The 17,678-nt window shown below is 32.1% G+C and overlaps 1 protein-coding gene and 1 long non-coding RNA gene across 2 annotated transcripts; both read right to left on the bottom strand.

Annotated features, from left to right (window-relative positions):
• Positions 1-2,258: 2,258 nt before the first annotated feature.
• LOC110708450 lies at positions 2,259-8,598 on the bottom strand. Its single transcript, XR_002508740.1, has 3 exons — positions 8,449-8,598; positions 6,243-6,307; positions 2,259-2,596 (listed from the first exon to the last, which is right to left on the bottom strand). It is a non-coding gene; the product is annotated as an uncharacterized LOC110708450 (long non-coding RNA).
• LOC110708449 (F-box/kelch-repeat protein At3g23880-like) lies at positions 2,614-6,236 on the bottom strand. Its single transcript, XM_021886577.1, has one exon. It carries the CDS (start codon positions 4,280-4,282, stop codon positions 3,134-3,136), a length of 1,149 nt encoding a protein of 382 aa, XP_021742269.1. The 5' UTR covers positions 4,283-6,236; the 3' UTR covers positions 2,614-3,133.
• Positions 8,599-17,678: the final 9,080 nt, after the last annotated feature.

The raw sequence follows: 17,678 nt of genomic DNA, 5'->3' as shown, positions 1-17,678 counted from the left end.
AACCTTACTATGTATCATCTAATAATTGAACTTGTTTTTGTCTACATATGTATTGTTAAGAAGTTTAGTTGTTGAACTGAAATTATTTTTTACTAAATAAAAATCATACACTGAACTGATTTTTTTTTTTTTTTTTGCAAATAGGTAATTTGTTAAAATTGCTAATAGTGTTAGCACTTCTATTATAAATAATGCAAATTTTTGGCCATTTATTTACAAGTTTGCCATTGATAAACATGTCATGTTTATCAAAAGGATGGACTTGCCCCAATTCACCTTTATGATCAACATATTTTGACAATATAGTGTTTAGTCATAACAGATTAACAGCCAACTCAAACATGTGCTTCTTCCGCTGTTATTCTGCTAATCACCAACAACCATAGCCAAGACTGTAACTCCATTTGTTAACGCAAACAATGGTGTCTAAGTTGTTTACTCAATTGAAGCTAACACTGACATCACCATCTTCTTCATGTCCAAGCTTCATCTATTAAACCGTCCAACAACACCACCATCCCTAGTGGCGAAATTAAACGAAAATTATATGAATAAAAGGTGAAATTAAGGGCTTGGTCAAACCCAAAGGGTAGGAGTGACCATTTGATCTTGAAATTAATAACCTAAAAAGCTTGCCATTGTTGAGAGAGAGAATGAGTGATTTGGGGTTGCCAGTTGAGAGAGAGAAAGAAAAGGAGTGATTTAGGGCTTAACCCTAACCAAACTGACTTTTGGTAGTGGAAAAATGAATTTTACCAAATCATTTGTTATTTTTACCAAAATGTCCCATATTAAAAGAATGCAAAACCAAAATTGCCCCTAAATTACGGTTTATGATGAAGATCAACTCGTATTAACCCAAAAGGATCAACAAGACAACCCTCTTAAGGTCACCGAAAAAATTGTACTAGATGTCAAACTGAAGAAGGTGAAGAACAGTAAATGGTGTTCAGAAATTCCGAGTTAGGAATTTTAGGTGAAAGAGAAAGAATCTCCTTAGACCTCTTAAACCACAATTCTGAAATATAGGCTCAAATGGCTCATAAACAGCCTCAACTTTTTGCATGCCAACTTCCTTGACAGACACTAGACGACATCCACTTTGGATTATGCCAGCAGCCATGTAAATTCAACAACAAAATTATAATCATTAGAATAGATGCAGGCAATTATAGACAAGGCAAATTGACAAACAAGAACAAGAACAAATTGGCAAGGCAAAAGCTGCAGCTGTAGCAGCAACATCCTTGCGAGGCCAGCAGGTGAAGATAGGAAGGAAGCGTGAGCAGAAGGGGAGATGTGTAGAAAAAGTAAATCCAGAAATATGACCTATACTAAGGAAAGCATAGCAAGGAAATTAAAATTGACAAAAATGTACATGTACTTTAAACATCCAAATAGTCAAGCTCAACACCTTCTCATTCAATGTATATGCTTGTGCTTAAATCAAAATTTAATGGACTACATAGAATATAAAACGAAAATATATATTCTATGTAAATATTCAATCGTTTGTACCAGTAGCATCGGCCACCAGTTATTGTTTATTTACCATATTGAATCAAAAGTTCTAATGCAATCAACTATCAGAGTCATTGAATAAATTAAAGACAAAGCTCACATGACCAAAGAATATTTCAAGCTAGTACCACCAGGGCACCAGACTATCGCACCAGACTATCAGCAACATCATGGTCCAAAGCAAATCAAGCAATTTCAAAGTTGATGATTACAACTCAAATTATCATTATTATCCTAAATGACATAGATACTTTCATTCTATGCTTGTTATAAAAAATTAAGCTAGAAATATCGAGCTAGTTTCTATATTTTCAGTATGAATTGGTAACCTAAATTTTATCTCTTTCTAACCCAAATTACTTTCTATAACTTCAATACAACATAAATCAAGATCATTGAACTGCAGAAACATCAAACAACAAATCATCAAACAACAAAACTAGCATTCTTGTCCTGTTATTAAGCCCAAAAATTGGCACCACATCTATTGCCAGAGAATGAAATTTCTATGCAAAATAAATCATATCATAAATCATATATATACAACATATAACATTGCGAAATCACATACTTTTATTTCAATAATCTAGCATTCCATAGAAGAAAACTAGAAAATAGCAATAACCAACAACAGTAACCAACAACAATAACAATAACAATAAAAAGAGAGAGAGAGAGAGAGAGAGAGAGAGAGAGAGAGAGAGAGATAGAGAGAGACAGACAGACAGACACGGAAATTAATCAAGAAAGAAGAAAGGGAAATAATGAGAATTGAGCTTTAAATTCTGTAAGTTTTATATTTGGTTCAACAGGGGAATGAAAACAAACTTCACCAGTCATAACTAAAGTTCAAAGTTTCTGCGTCTAAAAAAAAAGTTCAAAGTTTCACCATCTTCAGCCCCAGCACCACCATCTGGCATCGGAAGTTCAGGGCCCAGACATGGCCAAGCACGGAGAGAGAAGCTACAGCATACAGGTGATAATCAGCCGCCACCATTGATCTTACTCACCACCTCTCAGAATTGTCAAGTTGCAGAGTATGTTCAGGAATTTCAATATCTTACAATTCAGCAAACTGTTCACATGCTTCCAAAACAGACAAGAGTCAATAATTTAAATTTATGGATCAGGAAGTAAATATATAATTTCAAGATTGACACAGCAAAAAAAAACACTTCAGACCTCAGTACTAGTTGCTTAAAAGCAACTGTGCAAAAAGTAGTCATTTAGCAAGATTTCTACCTCTTGCTACACAAAATATATGATGCTATGTATAATAAATTGGCTATGGTTCACCTGTGTTGTGTTTTTAACATCATCTCCTTCATATTAATTATGATAGATAAAGCAATTTACTACTAAGTCCTAATATGCTTCCACAATATACAAACTTTGTCAATGTTTAGGAATAATGGAGCAGATAACATCAGAAAGCAAGCATACCATACAATAGTAGTAATGACCAAAACTTGACAGCTATTTGGAAGCAACCATATCAGTAATACTACACAGTCAATAAAAATAAAAATAAAAAAGACAACCTCACGCTGAGATTTACACAGGACATGTAGAAATAAAATACCTACAAAATAATGTACTCGCTTTGATTATTTTAAGTTGTGATGTTAGCATCATTGTCTTCATCATTAAGAGAAGTCCCAAAGGGTGAGATGAGACTTTCAACATGCTGGTGTACTGCGAACACAGACTCATCAAAATCGATACCATGGAAAGGTTCAATATCTTCTACAGCCGGGTCAACCAACTTGAGCTGTCGTGCATGTTTAACCAAACACTTGCCACTTGGGGAGAAATTCATCCACAAGGGGTATAGTACACTACTGCAAGGGACTGAGAACAATTTCTCAAGGGAATTACCATCACTCTTTTGCTTCAATATCCAAACCTCGCGAGGCTGACCAATCTTATAGCGATATAGTGCTAAGCACCCATTAATCACAGAAGACATAATAACAAGATCACCACTTCCTGGTAATGGTATTTCTGTTATTTGTTCGTCAACAAAATTACAACAGATAATACTCTTTGTGCATCCAGCATTTCCCCATTTTCCAACGGTCCAGTACAGAGTATCATTAATTAAAACCCTGTCCATTTTAATGAACTCAAAGGGTTCACATCCATTATCACATGATAAAACAGAGTATTTCCACGCTCCAGCTTTCAGCGAGAACACCCAAAGACGGATGTTTTTTGATAATATAGCACTTGTGGGGATAACAGCAACTATCATATAATCATCGATAGCGGATACATATCCAAAACCACCTTTACCCATGAAACCATCAATAGGGGACAAAATATTGTGATATTGATGAGTTGCAGGGTTCCACAAAGAGAAAAAAAATCCACAACCGCTTTGACAATACAAACATACCAAGCCATTACAACAACCAACAACAAACACTAGATGTGGCATACGATGTCTTACATGAGCATCTAAATGAACTAATTCTTTCAAATTGTTGGATTCATCGTAAGATAACGAGTAAAAATTAAGCTCAAAACCTGGCATACCATCAATTATCAGAAATTGAGGAGCAGAAAATGATAAATCAAGGTGAGATTTAGCAAATTTGGGAGTAGAAATAAGATAATACCAATTCTTGCAAACAGATTTGAATCGAATTAGGGATTTTACCGGAAGCCTGGGTAGAATTTGCACAAAAATTAGGTCATCTAGAATGGTTAGGGTTATGAGAGCCTTCATCCTTTCCTTAAAGATTTGTGTTTCACTCATATTTGAATGAAGTTGGAAATTCTGTGTATGCCCCCTTTAATCTTTACTTCCTAACACTGGAAATGGTGGGTGTGGACTGGTGGCCAACAGTAACACTTCATAAATTTGAGGGCTGACATTAGAGCTCACAATCTATCTATCTTTATACTACGATGTAAACAAGCAAGTCGACGTAAGCTTAATATGTGTCACATTCTGATTTGCTTGTCTTGTATGGAAAAAAATACTTTAAAATATTCTGAAAATTGAATATTTGACGGTATAAGTTTGTTTGCTATTTTCAGCTTATAAAGAAGATTTATTATGATTCTAATATATGGAGCAGTTATGAATGAGATCATTTTTGTAAGCTAATACTTCCTCCGTTTCAAAATAAATTTCCTAGTCTGACTTTTGTACTATTCACATGCACCACTTTGACCAATTTTGTACCTTATACATCTTATTAAACATAATTAAGTGTGTAGTTGTTAGAATCGACTCAATGTAAATTTTCTTAATAATATTTTTAAAATCATCTATACTTATTGATCTAAAAGATATTAATAGTCAAAGACATGTGTCAGTCAAATTGGGGCATTAATTATGATATGTAAATTGTGAACCATATCATCGATAAAAATACATATATGTAAAAAAAAAAAAAAAAAAGATATAAATATGATTACTTATGAAAAGGTGAGATGCATAATGACTAAATAACTAAAAAGTAAAAATTGTTCTACTATTTGTAATATTTTGTTTATAATTTTTTTTATGTAAGGCAATTAGGTATTCAAATAAAACCTCCCTAATATTAAAGAAGAGGTGAAAGAGTGGTATCTAATCAAATAGTCATGAGCCTAGTCTAAGTATTATCTAGTTCATCTTAAACCTGATGTGTTATGGTAAGTAGGATCATAGTTACTCGAGTTCATCCTAAACATGAATACTGAATAAGTTATGGTAAGTAGGGTCATAGTTCCACGAGATCAAACGATCTTACATTTCTATAATCACTAAGCCTAAATCTTTGCTTAGAAAATTCAATCATCGATGAGGACTTATAAGGAGGTGTCCAGACTCTAGCCCTCATTTGCAACTCTTGATAGAGAATTAACCTCAACAAGATAGGATGTTACTAGCTAAGTAGTCTCCTAATTTTAGGAATAATTATCCCTTATCCTACATACACAAGGTTAACCAATCTAACTACTGCGATGGATACCTCTTTCGAGGCTCTCCAATTCTAGGAATAGTTAGCTTGACCATCAAAGCAAAAGAAAAATATAAAAATAAATAAATAATGTCAAGATAGCACAACTCCAATATACCAAATCATATAGCCAAGCATTATGCAAGGGTGAGAATGGCTAAATCATGACTTTCTAAGGTCACACATCCCCTAAATCAAACCCAACCCCTATATCAAAGAACCTACTCAATCATATTAGAAGGAAACAAGTATACTAAGCTAAAAGAACCATAAACTATTTGGGTAGAAATCCTAACTTTTTTTGTCAAAAGTAAAAAGAATAAAAAAAAATAAAAAAAAATAAAAAACTTTAAACTAAACATGAACAACATTACCATATGGTGTAAAGAACTTCAAACTAAAGATAAACAACAAGAACAATTATCATCAAAGATTAAAGGATAGAAACTTGTACTAACGAACTCCTTGAAAAGCTTAAGAAGAAATGAACAGCAAGCTTCCAAAGCACTGGAATTCAAAGTTACAACTACAAAGATTAAATGTTGAAAGAAAAGGAATTAAAAAGTTAGAATATCAGAAGACTAGCATCAAAATATACAGAATTCAGAAAATGCAATTAAACGTACTCAAAAACAAGAATGGCTTATCATAAACCCACAAAGAAGAAATACAGAAGGGTCAAACATAAAAAATCAAAAAGGAAAGAGCAACAAAAGAAACAGAGAGATGTAATTTTTAGGTGAGCAGAGAGGTTAGCAAACTCACTTTTATCTTAATTGCAGCTCTTGCAGGTTTGGGTGGCAGGGGCTCAACTCCATGAATCATTTTATCTAAAATGTCAAAAAATAGGATCAATGTATTTAGGCTCTACTGATATTTAAAGGCAAAAAAATCTAAATAGCTCAAAGAAAAATGTTCTCTTACTGAAATAAGTAACCTATGGAATATAAACAGGACTGTCTTTCGGGTTGCAGAGCACCACAAGTATATATTTAATCACCGCTTCCAAATTTAATACTTTATGATTATGCAGAGCATTTATCTGGCTTCTAATGTGGACTACCTAGCTGACCCAAGGCACATTTACAGACTGCTTTGGCAGCACTTGATGGTTCTGCTTAGACATGGGATGGTGCTACCGAATGGCATTAGATAAGCTTCTTTTGTGACCTCAACAAGAATGTTTCACGGCTTCCACAGATCTACAATTACTTCTTGTCAGTTGCAATTTTCTTATGTACATTATGAATCAGTGGATGCTTCCTTTTTTAACAATAGACTTTCAGTAATCCAGTATATATCATAGAACTGCTTGATAGTATTAAGCTTTTTTAGTCCCATCATACTTTTTTTTATTGTCCTCAATTTGGTTTCACAACAAACAGTGCATTCCACAAATAAATTACACTTGTTGATTTGAAATAAAACAGACCTTCAAATTTTACAGCAATTCCTTTACTAAAGAATCCTCATAATATAACTATTCATTTACAATATATACTATTGCCCTCTTTGATTAGGTGTGAAAACTCAAAAGCAAATTACGTGAGCTTGCCAAACGGGTTGATAATGATAGCTAATAAAACCATCAAATTCATAATGAACTAAAAATTATTGAATGACATATACTGTGTAGTTCTTTTTATTACAAAGTCTTACTACTGACATCAAGCAGCAAAAACATCACAACAATAGTATATGTTTGCAGTATAACAGTTAGATATACTTGCAAAGAAAACGTATGCTGGAATATTAGATAACCTAAGCAAAAACAAAAACATATACAAAGTAGTTTTTAAGTTGATTGCCATTTGCTAGGATAAAAAAGCATATAATATAATCCATATAGAGAACAGGAACAATCCAAAACAAACAATCTGCTAAAGAGTGAAGAAACTATAATCTACACAAAATGCACGTAGTACAAGATCTATCTTTTAGTCTGGTTCAAACCATGACCTTCATTAATAACAAACTTGCATTGCTCGAAAAGATAAGATGAGAGTATGAGTCTGAACTTAAGGCTATATGCATCCTATGGATGTGTAAAATTTTCTTGAGATATTACTAATTACAGACCTATATTTTGTACTCCCTCTATCCCTAAATGGTTATATGAGACAACTACTTTACTCTCACACCAAGTACATTTGGCTCTACCACATTTCCCTCTCATCAACTTATTCCCACTAAAAATTAGACATGTAACATCACCCCAATGAGGCAAAAAATAAAGGATGGCGGAAGTATTAAGCACTTCCCAATTGTAAAGAAAGCAACAGGACGCAAGCAAAAGTAATTGATTAGCAAATTAAGTAACACTAAATTTGATAGACTTAATGAGAACCATTTCTCCCAAGTTTCACAACCACCTTTTGTCTCAATATGACAATATCCAAAGATTTGAAGCTTGACTTGGCCTATGGCAACTATATGACAAGCACCCATCAACCACAAAAAAATCTACGGAAACATACACACTATAACTTCTTCGCCATCACTGAATCATATCAAACAAGGCATTATACTCATCCAGCCATTAACCGAAATCAAACAACGAAAACCCGAGCCACCTAGTTTCCACCTCACATTTAATGTCACACTTGATGAACATAATCTCTTTCTATATCCCCACTTTCAACAATCAAATCCAAATTTAAGATCATCACTACCATAACTAAGGCATGCAACATGTATATCTAATAATCATCAATCAGGGATACTGATTTGACAATATTCACTGATTCCTCATAAGCAAAACAAACCAATACAGTAACCTAATATCAATTATAATTTCCTGAAATAGGCCATTTCAATGTCAAATCACATAACATTTGTTATCAATCAAATTGTAAGGACAACGCGAATAAAAAGGAATGAAATTGGAGGTGAAATTAAGCAAAATCAAGAGTATGAATATAAAATAGTACTGATTTTAGCAACTATGTTTGAATCTAATTAGGAATTTTACCTGAAAATTTTGAGGTTGTAGGAGAATTAAGATTAGGGTTTGCGGCAGAACATTTTCAGTCGTCATCTTCTTCGTCAGCTCTTGATTTCCCCCGTTAGCAAAAATAACAATGGAAGAATATTGGTAGAATGGAGTTTTTTTTTTTTTTTTTTTTTAAGTACTCTCTCCGTATTATTTTTTTTAAGTGATTCACTTTTCATTTCCGATCGTATTTTTTTTAAGTGTTACACTTTTTTTTGGAAAAAATCTACATTAAACTATTATATCTCTCTTCTCTCGTCTCCACCCAAACCCACTACTACTTCTAATTTCTATATTATATCTTTCCTCTCACATTTATTACTTTTCAATAAACTATTAATCTCATTATCTTTCTTTTACAATTTTTTAATACTCTAACTACCCCGCTTACCTCTTATTTTATTTAAGTCAATTAAATTGTCCAAAACTATGTGTCGGTTAAAATATAACACTTAAAAAAACACAGAGAGAGTAGAATTGTACTTCAAGTCTCCAAGTTTCACTTTTTTTTTTGTTTTTTTTTCAAACTTCTATATACGAGTAATAAATTAGATTAGTTTGTTCTTTGTTGTGCTATTGAGCCATTTTTACTCCACCTTATTTTTAAGTGAATTCTGAATTAATTATAGGAAGTTTTATAAAAATAACACCATAAAAAAAATTAAAAAAAAAACACAAATTTGATTATACTCCGTCTGATCCTAATTGTTTGCTCCACTTTCCTTTTTAAAGTATTCCCAAAAGATTGCTCCATACTACTTTAGTCATGTTTTCCCACTTGCACTCTCTCTATCTCTCTCCTCATTGATATTTGTGTCAACCCATGTGCACCATTTTTTGTCCAAAGCCTTAATAAGTGGATTTATGGTTTGGGGCAAACAATTGAGGACAGAGGGAGTAACTAATAATTATAAGTTATAACACCAACAACAATATATATATATATATATATATATATATATATATATATATATATATACTTGACCCACTTTCTATTTGCCGTCGTTTTTTAATACTTGCTTCATTTCCTTATTTGGAAAGCTTTTACAATATTTAATCAATTTCTCTTACCTAGTGGTCCCAACATATGTTCTCTATTCTCCAATTCTCTCCACTACTTTTGTCTTCTATAATTTTTTATGCTTCCACTAACCCCACTACCTCCATATTTTATTACTTTCTCTAATTTCTCCTAAAACTCCGTGCATGGAGAAATGGAGCAAGTATTTAAAAACGGATGGAGTATATATATTTCACTACTAGTAAATGGATTTTTGGAAACCATAAATTTAAAATTAAAATATAAAAAAATAAAAAAATAAAAAAAAAAAACAAAAACAAAAACAAAAACAAAAATTTATTTCACTATTATTAAATGGATTTTTGGATGGAATTCATTAGTGGAACCCCTAAAAGACATGTGACAAGTGTCTATTAGTTTAAATAAATAAATAAATTAATATTTAAAAAAAAAGAAAATAAAAAAATAAAAAAGAAAGATAAAAACCCTTAACCCCTAACTCAGCCATCCCCACCACTGACGCCACTTGCCCAGCCGCACCGACACCCTTACCCAGGCTGCCGACACCTCCTGCCCCCACCCAAAACCACCAAACAACAACAGCAATTATCTGGCCAAGTCTACCATTAGCACAATAGCCCACATTCCATAATTTCAAACTCCACATCTCTGCGACTCTGCCGCACCCACTTCCACCGAGCTCAACATAGCAGCAATTCGCCGCTGATTCGACCACCGGCACTACACTCTACCTTAACCTAACCTTGCAGCACCCCAGCTAGCCAACCACCAACAATTCTATGCTTAAACCCTAACGGTCGAAACCCTAAAGGTCGAAAACCTCCAATCCTTTACCCTTTAACCCTCAAAACGGCCGGAATAGACCATTGAAATTCAGAGTGGTCAATTTCGATGGTCGATTTGGCCGTTTAAAGGGTGAAGGGTGAAGGAAAGGGGGTGGTTTTGGGCGGTGGTGGCTAGGCTGAGGTGTTTTGGGTTGGACTAGGGTGATGCGTCGACTGCGGAGTTTAGGTTGGGCTAAGGTGTAGTGGTGCGTCGGCTGGGGTACGTGGGGAAAGGAGTGTCGGCGGCGGCAATGGTGGTGGTGGGGCTGGTTCAGGTTAGAGCGTTCAACTTGGGGTTATAATTTTTTTTTAACAATAATACAGTGACATGTGGCAAAGTGGACCACACTTAACGAATTCCATCCGAGAATCCGTTAGATGGTGGTGAATTTTTTTTTTTTTTTGACTTTATAATCCAAATCATGACTTTTGTGGTGTTATTTATTAAATTTCCTTAATTTTACTTGTAGTACTCCCTCCGTTCTTTTTTAAGTGACACACTTTCCTTAAACGGCCGTCATTTTTTTTAAGTGACATACTTCCTCTTTTAGAAATTTCTTACATTTTAATAATATATCTTCACCCCACTGTATCTTACTTTATCATTTCTCACTCCTTTCATGGTCCCCACTTCCTCTCACATTCTTTTAGTTTATCATTTCTCACTCCTCCAACCTACCTTACTAACATCTTATTTTATTAAAGTCAATAAAATCTCCTAAAACTACGTGTCGGTCAAACTGTGTCACTTAAAAAAACACGAAGGGAGTACTAAATTATTATTATTATTATTATTATTATTATTATTATTATTATTATTATTATTATTATTATTATTATTATTATTATTATCATTATTATTATTATTATTATTATTATTTTACAAAGGATTCAGTTGCATATACTTAAAAGTTTATAGGCTTATTAAGACCTCTGCAAAGCTATGAGCAACACTTGCTCTTATGAATAAAAGAAAACAAACAAACTTAAAAGAAATTGACAGTCATCCCCTAAGTGTTGAAACCACTTTGTAGATAGCACCGCCTTGATTGTAGCGAACTGCAGCCTACATTACAAGTTAATCCCAGTGTCCTTTTTTCCACCAAAGGTTGAAGCTTGGGTAATTGACTATAGTAGAAACATCTAATAAATTAAAATTGTTAATGAGTCTTAGTATTTCATTTCTTAAATACTACTCCCTCCGTTTTTAAATATTTGTTCCATTTCTCCATGCGCAGAGTTTTAGGATTTCTCCATGCGCGGAGTTTTAGGAGAAATTGGCGAAAGTAATATAATATGGAGGTAGTGGGGTAGGTGGAAAAATAAAAAAAAAAATTGTAAAAAGCAAAAGTAGTGGAGTGAATTGGAGGAGAGAGAAATGAAGTTAATATAATATGATTCATGGTAGGTCCAGTAGGTAAGAGAAATTAATTAAATATTGAAAAAGTTTTTTAAATCAGGAAATGAAGCAAATATTAAAAACGGCCGAAAAAAAAGTGGAGCAAATATTTAAAAACGGAAGGAGTACGCAGTAAGATATTTATTAATTACCACCTTTATTGAATATTATATGCAACAAAGGCCTTAACACCGACTCCTCATAAATTTGATTGTGAGTATTATATGGAAATGTGTTAAGGAGAGTGATAAAGAGAAAGGACAGCTTAAAAAAAAAAAAACATTTGTTGTACATAACATGAAGTATTAATATTTGATAAATATTGTACATATTATGAAATAGAAGTAGTAAATTATTATGGATTTTTTTAATGTATTTTTAATTTCTCTTTCTTTGTGAATGAAATTGTTGTAGGAAATAATGGTGTATATATTATACTTTCACGCTTTTTATATTTGCAACAGTTCAACTTTTACATTTCATATGTTCCACTTTTGGCTAGCTTTGATGATTTGTTGCTAAGCACAGATATAGTCATGTGGGATATTATTAGATGTGTCTCGATGTATACTGTATAATATCATATGTTTATAATTTTTACATATAAGTATCTTTTTTTTATTTTTTTTTATTTTAGGAATACATATAGGTGTTTATTGACAAGCGTGAAATGAGAACAATTACAAGTATTCAAAATTAATAAATAAAAAAAATAAAAATAAACAAATGAAGCACTATTTTTTTTTCCAGGGTTGTCCTTAATAGAGCTTTGGGACTCGATTGTCAATTTTAAATCAATGTTTCATTTCTCCGGTGATTACAGGAAATTGACATTAAAATACTACTCCCTCCGTCCCTAAATTACATTCCTATTTCTAATATTTGTTCCTCATATAATGGAGGAAAACAGGAATGTAATTTAGGGACGGAGGGAGTACATTTTAATCTATAACTCAATTTTTTGTTCTACAAATTAATATTTTCCATTCAACAAACAACATAAAGTGTGACATAATAACTTGGTAATAAGACATTTGGGATGTTTGGTTCATTAATTGGAATAGATTGGTTTGGAATCTCATACTAGAGAGGTATGGATGGATTCTATAACCTATACTAGTCTAATTTGTTTGTTTCTAATGTTGGAATGGATTATAGGCTTCATTAATATAATAGATTGTGAATCTTAGGGGAAAAGATGGGTATGGGATTCCATAGGTACGGGGTAGAGTTAAAACCTCTTGGGTATGAAATTCCATACTCCCTCCATGTTTAATACTCCGTAAATGTTAAACTTTGGCCGGTACATAATGTTAGGCAATTTAAGTGACTTATAAAGTAAGAAGTAAGTGGGGTAGCTTAAATAAAATACGAAGTTTTCCCTCCGTCCCCAAAACTTCGGCCCCTTTGGCCTAATTTTAGCCCCAAAATGATTGACCAATTTGCACTAAAATACCCACCAATTTATAACAATATTTGTGCAAAATTAGCTTCCCCATATAAAATTGTGTTTTTTTCATGTATTTTTAATACTTTATCTCTCTACTTTTTTACAAACCCCATGTAAATTTATCTTTTCAATATGTTTTTATTTCTTTTTTATTTAAGTTTCTTAATAACCGCGAAATCAACCCAAAAGGGTCAAAGTTTTGGGGACGGATGGAGTAAGAAGTAAGTGGCCTGGGGTAGTTGAGTGTTAAAAAATTATATATATATATATATATATATATATATATATATATATATATATATATATATATATATATGTATGTATGTATGTATAAGATAGTGTGGTTAATAATTTATTGAAAAGTAATGAATGTAAGAGGAGAGAAAATGATGATGATGATGATGATGATGATGATAATAATAATAATAATAATAATAATAATAATAATAATAATAATAATAATAATAATAATGTGTTACTTTATTCTTGGGATCGTGGTCGCGATATCTGTGTAGATTTGAAAGGATATTCTCTTTTGACACAGTCAAGGCTATCTGACTTTATTTCTGGACGGGTTGTGGCTGATGCAGCTCATCGGAAGCGGGTTAAGAATGAGGCTTGTTGTCAGGCGATTGGATATGGTTTCATTCCCTTCTCCTTTTTCTTCGTTTGATGAATTAGAGAAGGAGGTTGTTGCGCTGCTTAAGCGAATTCAGAGGTTCTCGACGACGCAAGACATTGGAGCACATGTTGCAGCTCATAATTTTACTAGGTTAGACTTTGCTATAGCTAGAGGAGTGGGGGCCTAATAATAATAATAATAATAATAATAATAATAATAATAATAATAATAATAATAATAATAATAATAATAATAATAATAATAATAATAATAATAATAATAATAATAATAATAATAATAATAATAATACAAAAAAAAAGTAGTAATGGATTTAGGTGGGGATCATGAAAGGAGAAAGATATAATATTTCATGTAGTTTTTTGAGTCCTTTCCTTGAATAATGCTCCAATTACTTCCAATTCTATAAATACAGCTAAACTTTTATAATTTCTCAATCTACTGTCCACGTCACCATTTAAGGATTAAACCTATTTTTTAATGGTTTAACACAAAACCGCCACTTGAATTTGCAGTTTTCAATTGGGGGAAAACCGCCAACTCAAGTGACGGTTTCCTTTTCATGTAAAAAAAAATTCTCTAAAAAAGTTCTACAATAATCCAGGGAAGAATTCATATGAAAAATAGAAGGGAAACGAGATCCTGTAAAATTAATTACACTACTCCAAATCAAATAAAAACAAAATCAAATTTTAATTTGTTAGTGAAAAAAAAAAAAAAACAAAGTACTCTGATTTTAGAGAGAGAAGGGCAAGAACAAGAGAGGAGTTGTCATATATTTCATTATTATGTAAAATATTACAATGAGGAAAACTAAAACAATCTCATAGCTAGATCTAAAATACATAATTACTAAAATTAAAAGTTTTATAAACCTTGTTGCACCTAATGTGAGGACGAAGACAATGATATTGGTGGTGAAGTCGGCAAAGGCAACGGCGCATAACGGATGGAGAATTGAGAAATCCCCGAACAAAATTTATTTGAGGATGCTAGGCAATTGAGAAAGAAAATATAAAGAATTAATGAGAGAAGTATAGTGATGAGATCTGAAATTTGAGTGAGGTATAATGGATAATGGGCAATGGAGAATTGGGGACTTTGGTTTTATCAAAAAAGTGATTACTTTGAGAATGAAAGAGCAGAGAGATAAGGATGAACTTTTGATAGTGACTAGTGAGTGGAAACAACTACTTCATATTGCGGTGTTCCTACTTAAACCACCATCTCAAATAGCGATTTCGCCAAAAAAGTAGAAAATAAATAAATTCATTAAATGGCTGAGGTGGACAGTATATTGGGAATTATAAAAAAGAAAAAAAAAAAAGTAGTTATACATATGGAATTACAATTCTTCCCAACAATATTAAGGGAAAGCACTCTAGTTTTTTGCAAAAAAAAAAAAAAAAAAAAAAAAAAAAAAAAAAAAGTAGTGTAACACTTATTAAAATACAGAATGAAGACTTAAAAAGCTAAACTAAAAACTAAACAAAAAAATAGATGGAATGGATTTCAAGTTTTCAACTCCATTCCAAATTTCCAACCATTTCAAATGATCCAAATAAACGACCCCTTAGTTTTACAATTAGAGGTTGCATGTTCGAATCTCGAGGGTTATTTTTTTTTATTATTATTATAAACTAGTGTGTAAATTGAGCTTTGCCCAGGTGATACTTTGAATAATTTCATATTTATATTAGACGCTTTAAAATAATTATATTTTAGATTTATTTGGTTTTTATTTTACTATCTAATACTTTTTTTTTTTTGGAAGAAATTACATTCTAATACATGTATGTATCTATATAAAAATTTGGAATAATAGAGCATGAATTAATTTTAGCTAAGATGGAAATACACTAATATATGTGGTTTCCATTTAATGAGGTTTGGGGCTCAAATCTCATTGTATGCATGTTTTAGTTGAGATCATTGAATGGTGATGTGACATGATGATAAAGGTTGTTGAATGAACTAGTATAGATTTATAATCCTTAAAAATTTCTTCTGAAGTGGATTTTGCTTGAATAAATTGTTTTTACATCAACTTATTATAGGTTTTTATAATCCTAAAACTCTATGCCACGAAAATGGAGCAAGAAGTAATAAAATACAGATGGAATATCTTTGTGTCAAGTTTTTTCTTCAACATGTTTGCCAAACAATGCGATGTCGTTCATTTATTTTTTCGGTTTGAAATTCATGACTCTGCCATTGCAATCCGGTCTTTTTTATTTTTTTCGGGCTGATTTTTGAACACCCCAAGAAGTTGTGTTACAATTTACAAAATAGAGTTATTTATTTTCTCAAGTGCTCATTGACAAGACAATGATTCCCCCATTTTTGCAAGTGTCATGTTGGCTTTTGTACTATTCGCATTCACCATTTTTACCATTATTTGCGCTTTAATTTACTTATGAGAAAAAATCCCGTCATAAAAAAATTAAAAAAAAAGAGAAAATTACTCATGTTTGTATTCCTTAAAATCATCTCAATGTGTTATTTTCAAATATCAATCTATCTATGACTATATATTAAAGGCGAATCAGGAATGACACGTGTCATCTCTGATAAAATATTTTCCCGCCTTTTTATTCTTTATTTTTTCTTTTGAACAAACCACAATAACTTTATTATTTTCTTTCCATATTTTTTTTTATAATTAGAATAGTAGGTTTAGTCAAGGACTGCGCACAATAATTTTTTTTCCTCCAACTCTATTAATTTTGGTAATAAATTCTATTACAATTAGTGAAGAAATATTTTAATAACATATATAAATAATTATTAAATATAAATGTATATTCTTTAATTTGATCTATTCTTCATATAAATAATATCATGTGTAAAAAATTTTACAAAAATATTTTCAATTAAGAAAATTATAATAATACACCATGTACACAATCTTAACTTATCAATAAAAAAAAATACTTCATATATAATTTGTCAGGAATACAATTTTGGAAAAATGGAAAACTAAAAATTCAACCTTTGTGCGATCTGACAATAAAAATCCAATCTTTAATTAATCTCATAAAAATTCAACCTTCTTACCCCACCTTCTCCAACAGATCCATTTGACCTTAAACCTGTTAAACAGGTTAATTTTTTTTCCCCTTGTTTTTCTTTCTTCTTCCTCCTTCCTTTCTCTTTCCTTATCCTCCACATTTTTCGGTCACCGACCACAACCACCCAACCACAACCACCCAAACCACGACCACCCAAAACCCACACCCTACCCCCCCCCCCCCAAATAAAAATAAAAAATAAAAATTCGAGCCACCCTAACCCCTCCCCATGAAAACCGACCACCCCAACCCCCTATCCCATGAAAACCGATCACCCTAATCCCCAAATCGACCACCCTAACCCCCCTACAAAATCCGACCATCCCTTCCCGTCCCTTGCAAAATTCGACCACCCCCTCCCTTTCCCCTGCAAAATCCGACCACCGTGCAGTGGCTGGGTAAGGTGGGTCGTGTTCGGGGAAGGTGGGCCGTGGGAGTTTTTTGGGTTTTTTTTTTTTATTTTTTTTATTTTAAAAATCTTTTTTTTGTTTTAAAAAATTGAAAAAATAGCCTATTAATAGCTGACACGTGGCATGTAACTTACAAAAACGGTTATCAACAGGTAATGGATTTATTGGAGAAGGTGGGGTATATAGGTTGGATTTTTATGAGATTAATTAAAGGCTGAATTTTTATTATTGTCAGATCGCGCAAATGTTGGATTTTTAGTTTCCATGTTTCCTACAATTTTTCCTTCTCTTCTTCAACATAATAATGTTTGCAATAACCTATAAAATAATTAATTAAACAAATGTTATTATATTAATAAAAATTTATATATAC

The sequence above is a fragment of the Chenopodium quinoa genome, unplaced genomic scaffold (genome assembly GCF_001683475.1).
Source record: "Chenopodium quinoa cultivar QQ74 unplaced genomic scaffold, ASM168347v1, whole genome shotgun sequence".
Classification (NCBI taxonomy): Eukaryota; Viridiplantae; Streptophyta; class Magnoliopsida; order Caryophyllales; family Amaranthaceae; genus Chenopodium; species Chenopodium quinoa.
Note: the sequence above shows the minus strand (reverse complement) of the source record. Positions and strands in the feature narration are given on the sequence as shown.